General features: G+C 38.6%; 2 protein-coding genes across 3 annotated transcripts; both read left to right on the plus strand.

Annotated features, from left to right (window-relative positions):
* Positions 1-540: 540 nt before the first annotated feature.
* Positions 541-6250, plus strand: LOC148364403 (DEP domain-containing mTOR-interacting protein). Of its 2 annotated transcripts, none has more exons than XM_088338490.1 (8): positions 541-680; positions 746-924; positions 1019-1142; positions 2884-3062; positions 3152-3472; positions 3546-3616; positions 5366-5477; positions 5566-6250. In XM_088338490.1, exons 1-8 carry the CDS (start codon positions 598-600, stop codon positions 5652-5654), a joined length of 1158 nt encoding a protein of 385 aa, XP_088194616.1. In that variant the 5' UTR covers positions 541-597; the 3' UTR covers positions 5655-6250. The 2 variants fall into 2 exon arrangements, with proteins under 2 accessions (XP_088194616.1, XP_088194615.1); XM_088338489.1 differs by having other exon boundaries at positions 5366-5470.
* Positions 6251-10889: 4639 nt separating this feature from the next.
* Positions 10890-15161, plus strand: adnpa (activity dependent neuroprotector homeobox a). Its single transcript, XM_088338492.1, has 4 exons — positions 10890-11262; positions 11675-11787; positions 11874-11966; positions 12045-15161. The coding sequence occupies exons 2-4, from the start codon at positions 11680-11682 to the stop codon at positions 14733-14735; spliced, it is 2892 nt and encodes a 963-aa protein (XP_088194618.1). The 5' UTR covers positions 10890-11262; positions 11675-11679; the 3' UTR covers positions 14736-15161.
* Positions 15162-18129: the final 2968 nt, after the last annotated feature.

Genomic DNA, 18129 nt, shown 5'->3' on the forward strand with positions numbered 1-18129 from the left:
AATGAGAAAAAAGACTATGCTATTTGGTCACTTTGAGCTTCATAGTTTTAAATATTTATTGTGCTTTTTAGCACTTCTTTCCAGCTGCACTACACAATATAGTGACATCTAGTGGTCGAATATTACACATTGTCCCTTTTAAATAGATTCATTAATTGGGAAGGTTCCCATGATGACTGATGTGCACATGAATTTTGGTGACAATTGATCATACATTATGGTGATCAGTCAACTTTCACCATTTTCATGTTACACTAAGAAAAAGTACTTTGGTAACAGGGATAAAGTCACTCTCCACCCCACTTTTAAGACATTTTAAATGACCTAGGATTGGGATTAGGATTCCCATAACTGTGTGGCTGCGGATAAGATCATATTTCTGATCGCTATCAACCTAAAATAAAAACAAATACATTATCTGCTAAACGTTATGACTATCAGACTAATTGACTGCTGCCATCTCTGTCTTGGCTTCTCTTCACCTGTGTATACATAACATCTGTCCCTCATGATATCGCTCCTTGTCTGTTATGTAAACAAATAAGGACCACAAGCAAGCATTGGCCTAACTTATACGCTCAGCATTAGATTAGAAAAATGGAGCGAGGCGATAGCGTTAGGAGAAAAGCCCTGGCTCGTCAACACAAAGCCGAAGTAATGATTGCTGGGGAACAACTCAGGTACAATGGCAAATATTGCAAAGTCGGTAGCCCAGTTTGGTTGGGTGACCTAAAAATTGTTCAAGGTTGCGGCTTCACGATGGAAAACTGATCAAGGACAGAAGGTACCACCTAAGAACCTATCCCAACTGCTTTGTCGCGGAGGAACTCGTCTCCTGGCTCGTGAACCACAGGGAGGCACCTGATCGGACAACAGCGGTTTGCCTGATGCAGCACCTCATGGACCAGGATATTGTTCACCATGGTAAGAGGAAACATCATAAAAAAAGACGAGCCCCAGACATTGGAGCTTACGATTTTAATACATAAAAGAAAAAAAAATGATACTTTTTTTGTAGTTTGTGATAAGAGTTCAGAATTCAAGGACGCAAAACTTCTGTATCGTTTCCGCAAAGACGACGGCACGTTCCCTTTCAATAAAGAAGTCAAAATCTTCATGCGAGGACAACGGCTATATGAACAGTAAGCGCTTTGATGAGCAAGTTGTAAACTCTGCAGTTGGCTAAGTGATGCAAAGAAAAATGCCCATCACGCTGAGTTAAAATGTCAAGGACAATGCTTGTCGAGTGTTTATCTAGTTTTTCGACACTCTAAAAACAATTTGGTTGAAAATAACTCAAGTTTAGGCCTAAAATGGACCAACCCTTTACTTAGGTTGATTTGACCCAATATCATGTGTTGTTTCGCAGATACAACCCACAGAAAAATTGTGTTACGTTTTAGTTTTTTGGGATAGGAGAATTCTTTAAAAATAGTACTTTAAAATAGCACTTCCCAAAATCGGTTCAATTAATACTAAACAATCTGAGACATTTGATAAGAACAACCCGAACATTTCTTTTTTTGTAAAATATTCGAGAAAAAAAAAATCGTTGTACAGTATTGACCAAAGTACTGGGTTGGTCCCATTTCTGACCAAAATGTTTTTAGATTGATAGACGTTTGATTAAGAATGCCCTTGGCATTTTTATGTTAGGTTTGCAAATTCTTCATGGTTTTACATGATGTTTACCATGAACTACAGACTTCCTCTCTTATTGGACACACACTCCAAAAACAGTTAACCGAATCTATATCCAGGGTAGACTAATCCACTGGTTGGTTTTATTTGACCTAACTTTTTCTGTTTTTTTTTTCTTCTCAGAAATAATTACATACTTTTTTTGTCAAAACACAAAAAAAGGGGTTGATTACTTATCAATTTGATTTAAAAAAAAAATAATTCTAGAAAAATAATTCATTTGGTTTTAAATAAACCCTAAAATTGGGCTGTTTTGTTAAAACACATTTTAAAAACTGGGTCATACAGTGAACCACAAAATCTTGATTTGTATGACATTCCTTTATTACGCTTTCATTTTTATTTTACGTTTGTTTCAAAACGATTTGGCCTTTCCGTGTCACTGAATTTTATTCAAATGGGAATATACAAACGTGTCTGATTATTAACACACTTTGAATAAATACAGGACTGTGTCAGAAAATTTGAATATTGTGATAATCCATCCATCCATCCATTATCTGTACCGATTATCTTTAGTAGGGTCGCGTGGGTGCTGGAGCACAGCCCAGCAATCTTCGGGCAGTGGGCAGGGGACACCCTGAACTGGTCGCCAACCAGTCGCAGGGCTATTGTGATAATGTTCCTTATTTTAATGCCATAAGTTTTGATTATTTATCAATAAATCATCAATCAACTGAAATATTTCAAGTCTTTTATTGTTTTGATATTGCCGATTATGGCATACACTCGCATATCCTGCCAAAGTCATTGTTTTCGTTTAAACAATCCCCTAAGAAAATAGTTGTTTTGTTGAAAAAGAAAAACACAACAAGCCATATTTTAAAAACAATCCTCCAAAACTGGGTGATTCAGGATTTGACTTTTTTGACAAATTTGACAAAATTCCTTTCAATATAATATTTTGTACAAACGCCAAAATTGAGTCCTTTTGTCCCCAATGATAATAATAATTAAGTAGTGTTTTATTAGTTCCCCACAAAAATCTTGGTCATTTTGTTCCAAAAACCACAATAGAATAATTGTTTTAAGAAACAACCAGTTAAATTGGATCAAGTTGATCCAAGGGGTCCATTTGAACCATATTTTGTCAATTTTTGTTCCAAGAATGTGAGTTTGACGTCTTTTATAAATGAACTCACTGCTCTGACTTGAAAATCTGATATTTTTCTTACATGGCAGTCTCATTGGGGACAAGCACTCAATCCTGCAGCTCAGAGAGGAGCAAAGTGTTGCCTACCAGCGCTCCTTTCCTGGCTGTGAGCTCATCGATTGGCTCCTTCAAAATGGAGATGCGGATAGCCGGTGCCAGGGTTTGGAGTTGTGCCGAGCTTTACAAGAGCACGGCATCATTCAGCATGGTAGAGAAAACAGAAACGCAAAACACTTGGAGGGCCGTTCCAACAAAATCCAACTCTTGTGTTTTTGCTCCCTCTCCTCTCACCAACAGTGACCAAAAAACACGATTTCATTGACGGTGGGCTCTTATATCAGTTCTGTATCAATTTCCGACGCAGGCGACGCCTTTCTGAACTGCTCACTGAACGCGAGCAGGACAATTGTGAAGTCACAGCGGAATCACCACAAGAAAACAGTCACCCTGATAGCCCATTTGTTCAGCACAAAACCCAACCTCAAGAGCCTGCAATGGGTTTTCAGTCAAACCAGAAACAGGTGACCAGTGGCTGCCGTGGCAACCTGAATTCCCTTCAGCTTCACCCGAGTGTTCAGCTGTCTTCGACACCCATCATTAGATGCAACCCTAAATCAGGTGGTTTTACCATTAAATGTGATGCTCTAAAATCATTTTGGTTAAGATGAAAAATAGATGATTGTTTTTACAGTTCTAAAAAGATATTACACTTGTGAAGAGTTGCTGGCACCAGGAGCACACTTTACCAAGAGAATGTTGACGGTGAGTTTATATTAGCATTATTATTCTATGGCAGGGGTTGCCAAACCTTTTGAAGCTGATTCCTCTATTGCTTTATTGTTACCGATTAGCGCGAAGGTCTACAACTTTGATATGTATTTCTAAAATAACGGCTAATCAGGATATTACTATGTCATTACTTTGTTATTATTATGTTAATACCAGGTTGTAATGTATAGATGTAGGGCTAAAATAGGCTCAGCCAACCGCTAAAACATCTGCCTTGTACACAGACACTGAGTGATTTACATGTCTAAGACATAAACTTATTTTAAAATGAATTATGGAAGATTTGATCATGTAAATAAAGACATTGATCATATCAATTACTTCTCATGTCAGTTACAACTCAAATCTCATAGAAAATCACCATACCCATTACTGACGAGCTATTTTCAGAACTGGCCCACGGGCTACTCGGGTGTTTTTATGTGGCCTCCTGGTGCCCAAGTGTTGGTAACCTCTGCTCTATAGTGTACTGTATGCTTACAAGGCAGTGGTTTCCAAACTGTAGTCAATGGGCCTTTTATGGCCTAACCTCATCAATTTCTGGTCCACCAGATTGTCATGATTGTTTTCTGTTATTAGTGACAATAAATTTGTTCAAACCAAAAACCACATATACAAAAGAAAACTTTTGGTTTTTTAGGTGTTGAGTTTTTCTAAATATGGAAGTGCTTATAATCAAACAAAAAATGTCGTATTTTATCTTAAACTAATTTCCTTGTAGAAAGTGTTTGTCAAACTAGTTTAAAACAATAACTGTAAGATAAGATAGCACATATTTGTGTCTTATTTTTTGCTTATAGTATGGCCAGCTCCTGGGTGAAAATGTTTGGACATACCTGGTAGCCTATAATGTTTTGTGAGTCTAGTATTAACTTTGTCCACGTGAATTGTTCAAGCTATACAAAACAGATAGATTACTTATTATTTCTTACATTCTTGATTCTTATTGTGTTTTTTATAGCCGGATCGCCCATTACATTGTATACTGTACAACATACGTGCCAAACTTTTGGCCCGCGGGCCTGATGTGGCCTCCGAGACAATACTGAGAAGCACAAGAGAAAAACTATTTTCATCGCATCACACATTGACTTTCAATTTTAAATATGTCGAATGGATGTGGCCAAAACTAGGCGCCACTCGCAAAGCTTCCGCTACCATTAATCAACCAGAAAACATTGAAGAAACCACTCCCGGTGTTAAATTACTTAAATAAGAGTTACGGACACGCTGTTTAAGGCAATACAAAAAATACAAAAGAGCACCTGGGAGTCTTTACAGATGTTTAAAGAAGAATTAGCTCCTTTCTATTATATATATAAAATCTAAGATCGAAGTTTCCATATTCAGATAAACTTTTTCATAAAATGTATTTTGTGAAGAAAATATTGACAGGAAAAATGATCGTTTAATAATCCAATCCTACATCCCTGAATCATAATTTAATTGTGAGCCTCCAAAAAGAATCGCAACCCTCCAGCTGAAGCAGTTTTGATGCCATTATTTTCCAGCCTCTGTGGGAATGTTTTTTCTTCCCTGTGGCCCATGAGCTATAATGAGTGTGACACTCCTGCTCTGCAATGTTAGTAAAACATTTATACAATTTTACATCTATACAAATTTCATTAAACTATGCACTGTACTTGATATTTTAGCCACATCTATTTTTTTGAAAAAATAAATAAATAAATAAATAAATAAATAATCCTTCCGTGATTTTAGATAACAGGTGATGAACTCGGCTGGGGCTTTGTCCTAAGAGGTGTGGCCCCTTGTTATGTCCAAGCCGTTGACCCCGCAAGTCCTGCAGCAGCTGCTGGAGTAAAGGTCAAAGGTCACACACATGGCATTAAAAAATGTCATTTGATGAGATAAACGTTCACATTTTTTACTCAAAACCTGCAACTGTTTTTATTCTTTAGGTGCGGCAGTTTGTTTACCAAGTGAACGGACGGTGCGTACTTTATCTGGACTACAGAACGGTGACTACCCTTGTGATGACAGGTCCTAGGATTGTTGTCTTGGAAGTGATAGAATCACTGGAAGAGTAATAAGCTTCTGTTCGATCACGTTTCTGAATGAGATTTTTATGCAGAAATGAAAATGACTTTATGGTGACACGGTGATTTGAAACCTTATTCTGTGTTAAACATTTCAAACAATTTTGAATCCCTACAACTAATTTCAAATAAATTATCTCTGTGATGAATGTAGAAAATATTGCTTATTGGAATATGTGGGCAAAATCAAAGTAAAGTAAAAAATATAGAATAAAAATATATTTAAAAATGAAAGACTTTAGAAAGACAGATGAAAAGGGCTTAGAATTTGCTTTAGCGACTACATCAGGGGGAAGAAACCCTGGTCCTCAGGAGCTATTCCAGCCATTGAAAACTGGTGAGAATTTTGTCAAAAATAGGTCAGGGATCCATCCAAAATTCGTCTTTATTTGGTTTGAAAGGGAAAGTGATAAAACCTTTTGGAACTTATTAGGGGACCAAATTTATACCATTATACAGTATCTGAGGTTAACACCAGAATTGCTGTTTTTACGTTAAACTTAGACCCAAGGAATGCATCAAAATCCTCCAGTTTTAATTTTTACAGTCTGTGCGTGGGGGTGGGGCGGGGGGCAACGGGGACTAAATTAAGTAGATAACAGCACAGTTTAGATTTAGCCCAAAATGCGACATCCTGAAGACAACTGAGTGGGAAAGTCCTGCTCCTTTCGGATATCTTTCTCCTCCAACACAGCTGCAGCTTATCGGCATGCCCTGTCGAAGTCTGATAAGGTGGGATCCCATTCATTGAATCAGTTGTGAAGAAGAGGAAAAAACTGAAAACAAGTAGGAATAGATGGTTCCAGAAGACTTGGGTAGTCTATCCCAGTGTTTCTCAACCTTTTTTGGCCATAACACACCTTTTTTTCATTGACATGACGTGTCGTCTGCGTATTTGATGTGACTTCCTCTGTGTATATAATAGGTGGCGTCTCTCTTGTCTATGTAAATGAATATGAGCACGTGTAACGTTCCAAATTCTGTTTATGTATAACATGGCTCCGTTCCATTAGTGTCAAAATTCTGTCGATGTTTAGTTTGACGATCTCAAGCTGGTAACTGGTAGTGTTGCATGCTGTTGCTGTGTGCATATGTCAAGTGTCAACGTTAACAGTCGTTGTATGAGTGTACATGTGACTTATCGTTGTCGATGTAAATATCAAGTAAGTTTTGCATTCACACAGCAGAAGTTAACATCGATACGAACGAAGACACTTGATGTATGCATATAACAACGATACGCAAGACTAACAGACGCCGCATGACATTGTTAAACTACTGAGAGAGAGGTTTTTCTCCTCCTTGTGTTCTAATCAACATCCAGGTAGTGAGACTGGACGAGTAAAACAAGCACTGGAGCAAAGCCTTTCAGTTGAGGATTTTATTACAATGAACAAATGAACAAATGAAATAAAATAAAATATATTCTGTGCCTGTGAGTACAGACCAAACCTGTGTCGTGTCACAAAGGCCTCGACAACATGGCTTACCAATGTTAATATACCAGAGAGTGGTCGACTATAACAAAAACAAAACTTGAGGATGGTAAGGACAAAGACATTAACAAAACCTGAGTTAGTGGAAAATTTCCTTAATTCATAACCACCCCAGACCATCTATTGACAAGATCCAAGGAAAGTCTCAAATCATTCCTTTACAGCACTACAGTATACTGAAAAATATAATTTGGAACAGTGTAGAGATTGCATAATGACAGAATGAATTACATACACGTCAACCTGTACGTTTTTGCCATAGAAAGTACGTTTATAATGCATTTTAAGACGTGTACGACGTACGAGAAAATCTGTACGGAAAAACGTAAATTTGTCAATTATGGGTCCGACTATCACGAAACGGCAAATCAATCAAGTCAAACGAGTTCACCGCGGTAGCCTCGATCTCTGTATCAATTTTTTTTCGTTACAAGCGGTTTGATGCAGTGAAAGGAAGTCCGTCTCTTTTTAGAGAATCGGCTTTTTTGGCTCAACTCATTAAAGAAAGCCGGCTCTCAAACGGCTCACTTGCTTTGATGCATTATATTATGAATTATTATGTTGTATAAAGAAGTTAAGAAAAAAGGAAGTATAAAATGAGAAAATAAAAAAGACAGGTTTGTGTTTATCCTTTAATCAGTATATTACCAACAACAATTTAAAGCAGAAAATGAATTAATAATTTGAATAAAAAAATGTATTATTGTACTTAATTATATTTGCATGTATTTTTTTCCTTCTACAATGAATGTCCAAGTTACTTAATTATTGAACTTTTTTATAATAAACCTCATTCATGTCAAGCAACTCAGTATCTCACAACGAAATGTTAATTAACAATATATATGATATAACAAAACACATGTACAATATAACATGTTAAACTACATAAATAAACCCGTTTGAAAAAAAATATGGTGTAAGATTATTTTGTATTTTGTAAGGGAAAATACGACAGTTTGTAAGAGCATGGAGCCGTGGAGGTTGACAGGTATGGAATTATTACATTAATATGTCAGGTGAACACATTAAGAAGTATAAACTTATATACTATACAATTGAACTTTATTTTAATTCACCAAATATATACCCCAAAGCGTCCAGATGGTATGAGATGTGCCTTTGTAAAAATCAGAATGCATGTGATAACCTTAAACAGGCTTGGGAAAAAGACCTATATTGTCACTTTGATCAGATAACATGGGAGAGAGTTCAGGTCAGATGACTATGTAAGAGAAACTAGAATTAAATGTATCCAGTATAAAAGAATCGATAGATATTATTTAACTTCATAAAAACTTTTCTGAATGGAATTGCTCAATGGGAGAGGTGCACTGATTCATGCTCTGTGGGAATGTTCTAAAATAGCACCCATAAAAACGGTTAATTAAAGAAGTATATAGTTAATTTAAAGGAGCTGAAGAGAATTTTGAACATTTTACTCACTGCTGCCATCTCCTGGCTTATGTCATCATTGCAGTCTCTGTTGGTTTGTTCATGATCCGCATGCAAGTATACACATTTCTCAATGTGTAACGGGCTCAAACGAACTCTTATCATTCCATCTTTCTTGGGGTCTAGGTTGTTGTTTGGGCTCCATTTAAAGCAGGCCTTTTCTCACTTTCACCATTTTCATGCAACTATACAAATAGAAGGAAAATGAAAACAGCGTGGATGAGTAATATGTCACTCTCCAGAACTCCCCCTACCTCCCATTTCTCCTACCTAATGTGCTCCACGCCGAACCGCTTCGCTAAAAGTAGCATAAAATCAGATAGGCAATGTGGTGGCTATTTGAACTTAGCTGGACATTGCGAACATAAAAAGACAAAATAGTTAACTTTTCGCTTTTTTAGGACCCCCCACATAAGGATAATCATCCATCCATCCATCCATTATCCGCACCAGTTATCCTCAGTAGGGTCGCGGGGGTGTTGGAGCCCATCCCAGCTATTTTTGGGCAGTGGGCAGGGGACACCCTGAACCTGGTGGCCAGACAGTCACAGGGCACACAGAGACAGACAACTCACATGCTCATTCACACCTAGGGACAATTTGGCCGAACAATTAACCTGATATACATGTTTTTTGGAATGTGGGAGGAAACCGGAGTGCCTGGAGGAAACCCACGCAAGCATGGAGAGAAAATGCAAACCCCACACAGGAAAGTTCGATCTTATGACCTCTAAACTGTGCCGCACACATGCTAACCACTGCGCTGCCGTGCTGCCGCTAATTACAACTAAATTAATAAAATTATTGAAATCATCTAATCAAAGTACTGGGAAAGTCATCAAATTATGACTGTATGTGCAGTGACACATTTCAATATTCTAAAATTCATACCTGTCAACCTCCACGGCTCCATGCCCTTACAAAATGTTGTAGTTTCCCTTACAAAATATAAAATAATCTTACACCATATTTTTTTTTTCAAACGTGTTTATTTATGTAGTTTAACATGTTATATTGTGCATGTGTTTTGTTATATCATACATATTGTTAATTAACATTTTGTTATGAGATACGGAGTTGCTCGACATGAATGAAGTTTATTATAAAAAAGTTCAAAAATGAAGTAGCTTGGACGTTCACTGTAGAAGGAAAAAAAAATACATGCAGATATAAATAAGTAGAATAATACATTTTCTTATCCAAATTATTGATTCATTTTCTGCATTAAATTATTGTTGGTAAATACTGATTAAAGAGATAACCACAAACCTGTGTTTTTTTTCATTTTCTCCTTTTGTACTTTTTTTTCTTAACTTCTTTATACAACAATAATGATTCGTAATATATGCATCAAAGCAAGTGAGCCGTTTGAGAGCCGGCTCTCTTTAATGAGTTGAACCGAAAAAGCCGGTCCTCTAAAAAGAGACGGACTTCTTTTCACTACATAACTACCACATGAAATCCGAGGCGGCAGGTGCTTGCGCACAGTAGCATCAAACCGCTCGTTTCGTTTGCAATAGGGAAAAAAAAACGATACCGAGATAAAGGCTACTGTGGGGAACTCGTTTGACTTGAATGATTTGCCGTTTCGTGATAGTTGGAGTTTACCAGATGGTACCCATAATTGACAAATTTGCGTTTTTCCGTACAGATTTTCTTGTACGTACACGTCTTAAAATGCATAATAAATTGTACGGCAAAAACGTACAGGTTGACAGGTATGAAAATGACACATCGACTGAATTTTGGCGCTAACAGAAGCCCATACTCCATAACCTCAAGAAACAGTGTTGTGAGTAATTGGGGGTTTTAAATGGGGTAAGTAGTATTGGTAACTACAGTAAATACTTTTTGCAATAACGTGACGAAAACCGTCAATGAAGTTGCGGGCTAAATTTGGCCCCAAGCCCACATGCTGGACACCCACATTTTACACGGGCTTTCAATGCGTTCAATAGATGCACGAAGGATTTATTTGAGATAAAACAAAAAAAGATAATCTTGTGTTGAGTTGACCTACTTTAGGCTTAATAATAGAAAGTATTAATCTGAACACATCATTTGTACTTTTGGGGCTATCTGTTAACAGACATTTACTTGAGGTGAAAATTCGATAAAATGTATGCCAGGTTAAAAAAAACAGTACCCTTGAAAACTTTTTAAATATACAGTATATTTGTTAAATTTAAAACAGAAATTCAACACTTGCTGTGCTCACAAGTGCTCTTACCACTTCCGTTTTTTTTCTCCCTCCATTCGCCATTTTGGATTTTGGCTTACTTTTGGCGTGTTCCCTTCCCCGGGGCAGGCTAGCGGCTTTCAGTTATCACACCGGTCACTGGGTGGTGCTGATATTATTACGGATGAGAACGCTCCTTTCTGCAAGCCCGCGTTACTCTCATCCTCCCCGTTTTCTTCTCAACCTTTCTCGGGTCATCTTGCTGCGGAATTCCGAGCAATAGCTGCAAGCTAGCTCGCTAGCTTGTAGGCTAGCCGCGAAACAGAGCATCCGCACCGGCTTTTTCAACGAAGGAAGTCCCGGCGTGGTCGCTGAATTGTCTTTTGTTGCTTATCCACTGGGGTTGTCGGCCCACCTGGGTTATCGCCAGTGAGTAAAATACACCCCCGATTAATAAAATTAATAATTGTTTTGTATTAAAGGAATTTTACGCCAGTCGAACCAAGGGGAGCTAACACAACAACAGCTAATGCTAACCGCGGCATCATTGATGGCGCACAAAGTTGACAATAAAAATGACCACGCTTATGTGCTAAAACCATTCTATGTTTTGGATCGAAACACGGATTTAAATCGACTGAATCTTTCACGTTATGTGTTCAAGCACACGAATTTTAAGTCATTTGGAACGTTTATCGAACCTTGCCCGCCCAATCACAATCAGGCCTCGGCACAATCTCACGGATATATCCCGTTATGCACATTGAGCCAAGATGGTCAATTGTTGATTTTTCCCTGCATAAATATGTATGTGACATATTTGTTTTGCTTGCATTGTCAGGCAAGATGTATCAAAACCCGGTGAACGATTTGCCAACGCAGAGGAAAGCTAGGAAAAATGTGAAAATTGCATTAGGTGATATTGGACTGGAGTACTGCAAGGAGTTAATAGATGTAAGTTTGTTTGCCTCGTTTGTTTTCTTTGTGTCTGTTTTTAATTTCATATTGACTTATGTTATTGTTTTTATGTTTTTCTGCAGGGATTCAAACCCTTTAGTCCGGGTGACAAAATATTCAAAGAAACGAAGCCCAAGGATATATGTGCCTGGCATCCTTCGCTCTCCAAAACACAGGTACAACTATTTTCTGTTACCTTTTTAGACTCTTTCTATTGAGATTATCACAGCGTGTGTCTCCCTATCTTCTTGTAGAAATACCGGACAAGGACCTACTGCTGCGGAGAATGTCGGTATTCCTCCATAACCTACAACGGTTACAGAAATCACTTTCGCACTGCTCACAAGAGAGCATTCCAGGATAATGTTCTTCTTAACTGCTCTCACTGTACATTTGTTGGAAACAAAAGACAATTGGCTGTCCATGTTAGAGTGTTCCACAAGGACAAATTGGACGAGCAAATGCAAAAGATGAATGCAGCAAAACAAAGACAAATAAGGCCTGCTACTGGCGGGGCGAGGTCTTTGTACTTTTGCAAAAAATGCACTTACAGAGATAGTCTCTACAATTCCGTTAGGAAGCACATCCACCGTGAACATTTTAAGCACGTGGTAGCGCCGTATCTGCGCATGGTCCCTAAATCATCACTTCCAAACGGTTCTTCGTATAATGGGGACAACATTCTCTGTAAACGCTGCAAGTTTAGCACCAAAACCTACGAGTCGCTGGTGCAGCATGTCATAGAATACCATGAGCGCATTGGCGCTCAGGTGACTGCCATGATTGGGCACGCTAATGTTGTCGCTTCTAATTTACCAAGCATGTCCCAGAAGTCTTCGATGGTTCTCAATGGGGGGTCTTCGGTCACAATGAAATCAAAAGCACAACCAGTCATTGGCTACTTAAAGCCCACAACCGCGCCTGTTTTAAAAAGTCCGTCTTATGCCCCAGCTCGTCTGGTCAGTCTCAACCCTCCCTCCAGTACTGTGACAGATGGTGTGAACACCTCCCAGACGCAGAAGTGGAAGATATGCACTGTGTGCAATGAGCTCTTTCCTGAGACGCTCTACAGTGCTCATTTTGAAAGCGCCCACAAGGCAAGGATCGTGTGGGCCATGGCCAAGTACATTATGAAAATTCACAACTTTACCAGCAAATGTATGCTTTGCAACCGCTACCTTCCCAGTGACACGCTGCTTAACCATCTCCTCATACACGGGATCATTTGTCCGCAGTGCCACTCTGCTTTCCACAGTGTCGAGAAATTGCTGGATCATGAGCGCCAGGCCCACGCCACCCCATTCATTGGAACCCCGGGATCCGCGCCGCTCACTTTCGATCTTACCATCAAGCAAAATGTCCAGCTTAATATCCTCACTTTTAACATGAATGAGTCAGTTGGGAAAGATAAGTTTGCCACAACTCTCAGCAAAGTGACGCCCTCCCTTGCCGACTTGCAGAACCAAGCCCTTGAAAGTATGCTACCCGCGCAGAGCAAGGGAGTATGTCCGCTTTGTTGCACCCCTGTAAAAGATCCTGTGCCAAATCCTTTGGCCTTTCACCTCAGGCAGCGACACCAGGTCCTCCAAACGATGCACCCAGTGGAAAAAAGGCTGACTTACAAATGCATCCACTGCTTGGGAGTGTACACGAGCAACATGGTTGCCTCCACAATCACTCTGCATCTGGTCCAGTGCAGGGCTGTAGGAAGAAAGCAGTCTAATCTCGGCCCAAAGGCAACTTTCAACCTCAAGTCATCTGGGATTTCCGTGCCCTCACCCATGCCCAAGAGACAGCTGCCAATGCGCCCACCCTCATACTCCAAGAAGATCAAGCTGAGTGAAGCATTGTTTCCTCCCAGAAGTCACGGCAAGACTCGATCATCGGACCTCATCCAAGAGCCTAACAGTAATGACCAGAAGACATTTGAGGCTCGTAAAAAGTTCCTACAATCCTATTTCAATCAACGACCATATCTCACCCCCGCTGAAGAAAAGAAGCTGTCTTCCAGTCTCTGGATATGGAAATCACACATAAGTAAGCATTTTGCAACGTTGCAAAAACAATGCTTAAGTCAATGTGAGACATCCAACCCGTCTGTGCTCCTTGGATTCGACATGCAGGCTCTCAAAAAAGTGCAACATGACATTGATTTCCAGACTGTCACAGTTGAAGCCACCTCAGAAAGAAGGCCTGGACGGCTCAAGTCTGGCATTCCAAACATGGCTCGCAATTTGAAGAACGGCTCCTCCGCACCAAAGACCGCGAGCACGGAGCCCATTCTGATCGACTCGGACAGTGAGCCGGAGATCTTGCCGACTCCGGTTTCTAAAAGAAATGGGGATTCAAGTCTGCATCCGGGTAAAGGTAAAACGTCATGTGACTCAACACTGACTGAAGAAAAGCAGGTTGAAGAGGCGATACAGATTGAAGAAAAGCAAAAAAGCACCAGGACAGATTTGGAAGAGAATCAACCAGCTGACCCGACACAAACCGAAGAAAAGCAGGAAGACACCATGACCAATTCGGGAGAGGATCAACCAAGCAACCCGGCACAAACCGAAGAAAAGCAGGAAGATACCATGAGCGATTCGGAAGAGAATCAACCAAGCAACTCGACACAATCCGAAGAGAAGAAGGAAGATACCATAACCAATTCGGAAGGGAATCAATCGAGCAACTCGACACAAATCGAAGAAAAGCAGGAAGGCACCGAGACCGATTTGGAAAAGAATATGCCAGAAGTCCCGACTGAAATTGAAGAGATGGAGACAGGTGACATGAAGCAATCTGAAGTGGAACAACCCGAAGAAATCCTGGAAAGTGACTTGGAAAGGACGGACGGAAATCAGACAGATGATTCTTCAGATGAAGAGAACAAAATGGTAAGTGCAGGAAAGTTTTCAAGCACCAATGAAATCCCCTCAGAAGAGGAACATTTGTAGAACATTGTGTCCATGCTTGGGAAGCGTATTATGTTTAGGATGTCTGAAAGCTGTTGGGGTGACTGTTATACAAAACGAGTTTTCCTTCCTATGGTTTGGTCATTGTTAAAAGAACCATATTTAATAACTGGCCACTTTCCCGGTTCTGTTGACTACATCCAGATTTATGTTTTAAAATTGAGCATCAATTGGCAAAAGTAGGCCCACAAGTTTGCATTTCTCCAGGGTTTTATCGTACTGTATATAAAATGTGCTCTTATTCCCACTGTAACCTGTTCTCTTATTACTACACATGTTCTCGTTTCTCAGAGATATATATTTTTGATCAACGCTATTAGACATGTATTGGACGGCCAAGATGACTTTGAAAATTGTATAGTAATTGCTTATCTTCATTTTCAATAAACATTTGTTTAATAAAGTAAATGTGTGTGTTTTATTTTTTCAGAGTTGATAATCCAAATATATTTTACAATTTTAGTGCCTTCAGGTTACAAGAGGCCATGACGTTTCAAATTGTTATAGAAAAACAACTGCTTAATGATGGGTGTGAAATGGTTGAGCTGCTGCCTCGGTGAATCTTTGCTCAATTTCAGATGTTCCACTTGAATAAATTACCAATGGTTTAAATAAAAATCATCACTTCTAATGCAACCTTTCTTTTATTAAATTATGTGTCGTGTCCGTGTATGTTATAAACGATATGCAATACCTTTTTTATCGGTACCAGATCTACGTCACGTTTTAAGGCCGTGACATCCGCTTGGTGGACACGTCCGTCACAAATCAAAATTACGTTTGTTGAGAGATTTTAATATCAACACTTTTGTGTTTAATATATTTTCATTATAACTATATTAGACATTCTATGTAATATTTTGCTTGCGGAATAGAAAAAGCATTAAAAGCCACCTGTGTTTTTCCATCTCTATGGGCGGCCATTTTGTCCTATTGCTAATGACCAACCATGGCTCAGCCTGAACACTTAAAAAATGTAGTTTTCATCCAACATCACAGAGCAAAATGGTTTAATACAAATTGGAACAAGTAAAGAGTGACTGCAAAGCGTACTGCCAAATAAAAACGACGTTATCTTTCAATATCAGGAATGGAGCTAAAACGTCCTGCATGCAGTAATGGAGGAAGGTGGAGGACACTGTTGCAGTGTCATTCGTTTTCCTTTTGGTGGCGCTAACGTCCTTTTTTCCACGACAGGGCGATGGTCACGACTGCTTACAGCAGGGGTCTCAAACTCATGAGCGTATGGCTGCCCTCATAGGGCCACTTATAGACGTAACTAAAAGTAATTGAATGGTATTTAAAATAAATAGCTGCTCCTTAATGTAAAATAACTGAATGTATGCCTTAATCAAGTCAATGTGTGTGTATATATATATATATCATCTCATTAGCTGCACCGCTTATCCTCAGTAGGGTCGCGGGGGTGCTGGAGCCCATCCCAGCAATCATCGGGCATTGGGCAGGGGACACCCTGAACTGGTTGCCAGCCAATTGCAGGGCACACTGTGACAGACAACTCGCTCGCTCATTCACACCTAGGGACAATTTGGACCTGAAATGCATGTCTTGTATATATTACTATTTTGTTTTCAAAATTTATCATATTTTTGTGTTTTTTTAAATAGATTTTTGTCCCATTTTTTATTAACCTATTTTATTTTTTCATCAATTTTATTTATTTTGTCTTGTATTGTCTTTAAGTATTATTTATTTTGTTTTTAAATATACATTTTTCATTCTTCAGATTATTCTATTTTTAATGGAATTATTTTAATCTTATTCTCTTAAAAGTTGTCTGACGCTTACAGATTTGTTAAACAAATGAAACAATCTCACACACGCATACATATATATATATACATATATATATATATATATATGTATATACGTGTATGTATGTGTGTAATGTGACATAACTGAAAAAAAGTCAAAGAAAAATCAGTCAATAGAAAATCAATTATTTATTTAAACAAATAAAATTGGACATTTTGACGATTATTTATTCCCCGATTCCACTCTTTGGCATTGATTTGAAAACAATTCCGTGTAGTGGCCCTAGGATGTCAATTTGCAGGTATTGTAGTCAGCAGGCATTATGGGATACGTACATTTTTGGGTCAAATCACTTGACCCTTTTTTTGGACATTCAGACAGTAGCCTAGATGGTAAGGCGCCCGCTTTGAGACTGGGAGGTCGGTGGTTCGCGCCCCGGCCGAGTCATTCCTAAGACTTAAAAAGTGGTCGGCGGCGCCCTCTGTTGGCTGCGGCTGCATCGGCTCGCTACAACGGGTCAGGTGCAATCGACATTTCGTTCTGTGTACATTGTTACACAGAATGACAATACAAGGAAATTATTATTATTATTGAAGCTCTCGGGGGCCACATTAGGCCCTCAAGCCATGAGTTTTACACATGTGCCCTACATGGTGCTCTTAAATGCAAGGAACACATGTGTATTTTTGCAGTGCATTATTTAGAAATTACGTCTTATTTCTATGAAAGGTAATGTAAATGTAAAATCTTGTAATAGGGAGTAAATGAATGTACAAAATACTTGACTTCCATGCAGACTGTTTTACTCGCCAACGGCTTTAAGTGAGAGTTTGGGGATGGGGACTGGCTGGATGTCTGCAGGCCCACTGATAACTAATCAGCCATCCTCCATTCATGAGCACTGTTACTACAGCAACATTGGTATACAGATACTGTATATGCGTACATAAAAATACATGTAAAATTAAAAACTAACCACACTCATTTTTTTTCTTATGCAATTGCATAAAAGAGTCATCCGTGTACTTGGTGCAAATTTAGCAAAGGGAAATCGGAATTCATTGTTTTTATAAATAATAAATCATGATTTTAAAAGAGGAATTACCCCTTTTATCAGCTTGGATATCTCTCACATTAAAATGAAAGGGGATCACTGACACTAGAAAGCATTGTGTTTCCATGACAACACAAAAAGTCCAGGTACAAAATGTAAATAAATAAATAGCCAACCTCGTAGTAAAACATTTGCTTGTTCCAAAAGTAGTTAATTTCGGTCGTTTTACTATTTTATGATTTGTTTAAAGGTTGTTGTAAGTAAAACAAGAATATGGTATTTTCAGTATAGTTTCTGAAATCTATATACTCAATTGATCTTATGCTATTTCTTTTAAAGCATGTTTTTTTAATAAAATAAGAAAAAAAAAGATCCTCAATCTCGTTAAAATTGTATTTTGATTTAGAAATACTGCAAAGATAGTAAATTTAAATGTGCATATTCCACTGGAAAATGGAATTGATTTTTTTTTTGTTTTGGGTTAATTTTCTAGTCAATCATTAAACATTATATTTTTTAATATTTTCCAAAATATTTCTATCTAGG

The sequence above is a fragment of the Urocampus carinirostris genome, chromosome 6, assembly GCF_059441175.1.
Source record: "Urocampus carinirostris isolate Australia breed hairy pipefish chromosome 6, RoL_Ucar_1.0, whole genome shotgun sequence".
Lineage (NCBI taxonomy): Eukaryota > Metazoa > Chordata > Actinopteri > Syngnathiformes > Syngnathidae > Urocampus > Urocampus carinirostris.

What these genes read in the sequence shown, in the direction of transcription:
- adnpa (XM_088338492.1), top strand. Translation starts at nt 11,680, where the DNA reads ATGTATCAAAACCCGGTGAACGATTTGCCAACGCAGAGGAAAGCTAGG. An exon ending in ACTGCAAGGAGTTAATAGAT is followed by an intron (nt 11,788 to 11,873) that starts GTAAGTTTGTTT and finishes GTTTTTCTGCAG; the next exon opens with GGATTCAAACCCTTTAGTCC. An exon ending in CTTCGCTCTCCAAAACACAG is followed by an intron (nt 11,967 to 12,044) that starts GTACAACTATTT and finishes ATCTTCTTGTAG; the next exon opens with AAATACCGGACAAGGACCTA.
- LOC148364403 (XM_088338489.1), top strand. Translation starts at nt 598, where the DNA reads ATGGAGCGAGGCGATAGCGTTAGGAGAAAAGCCCTGGCTCGTCAACAC. An exon ending in GGACAACGGCTATATGAACA is followed by an intron (nt 1,143 to 2,883) that starts GTAAGCGCTTTG and finishes CTTACATGGCAG; the next exon opens with TCTCATTGGGGACAAGCACT. An exon ending in TTACCAAGAGAATGTTGACG is followed by an intron (nt 3,617 to 5,365) that starts GTGAGTTTATAT and finishes CCGTGATTTTAG; the next exon opens with ATAACAGGTGATGAACTCGG.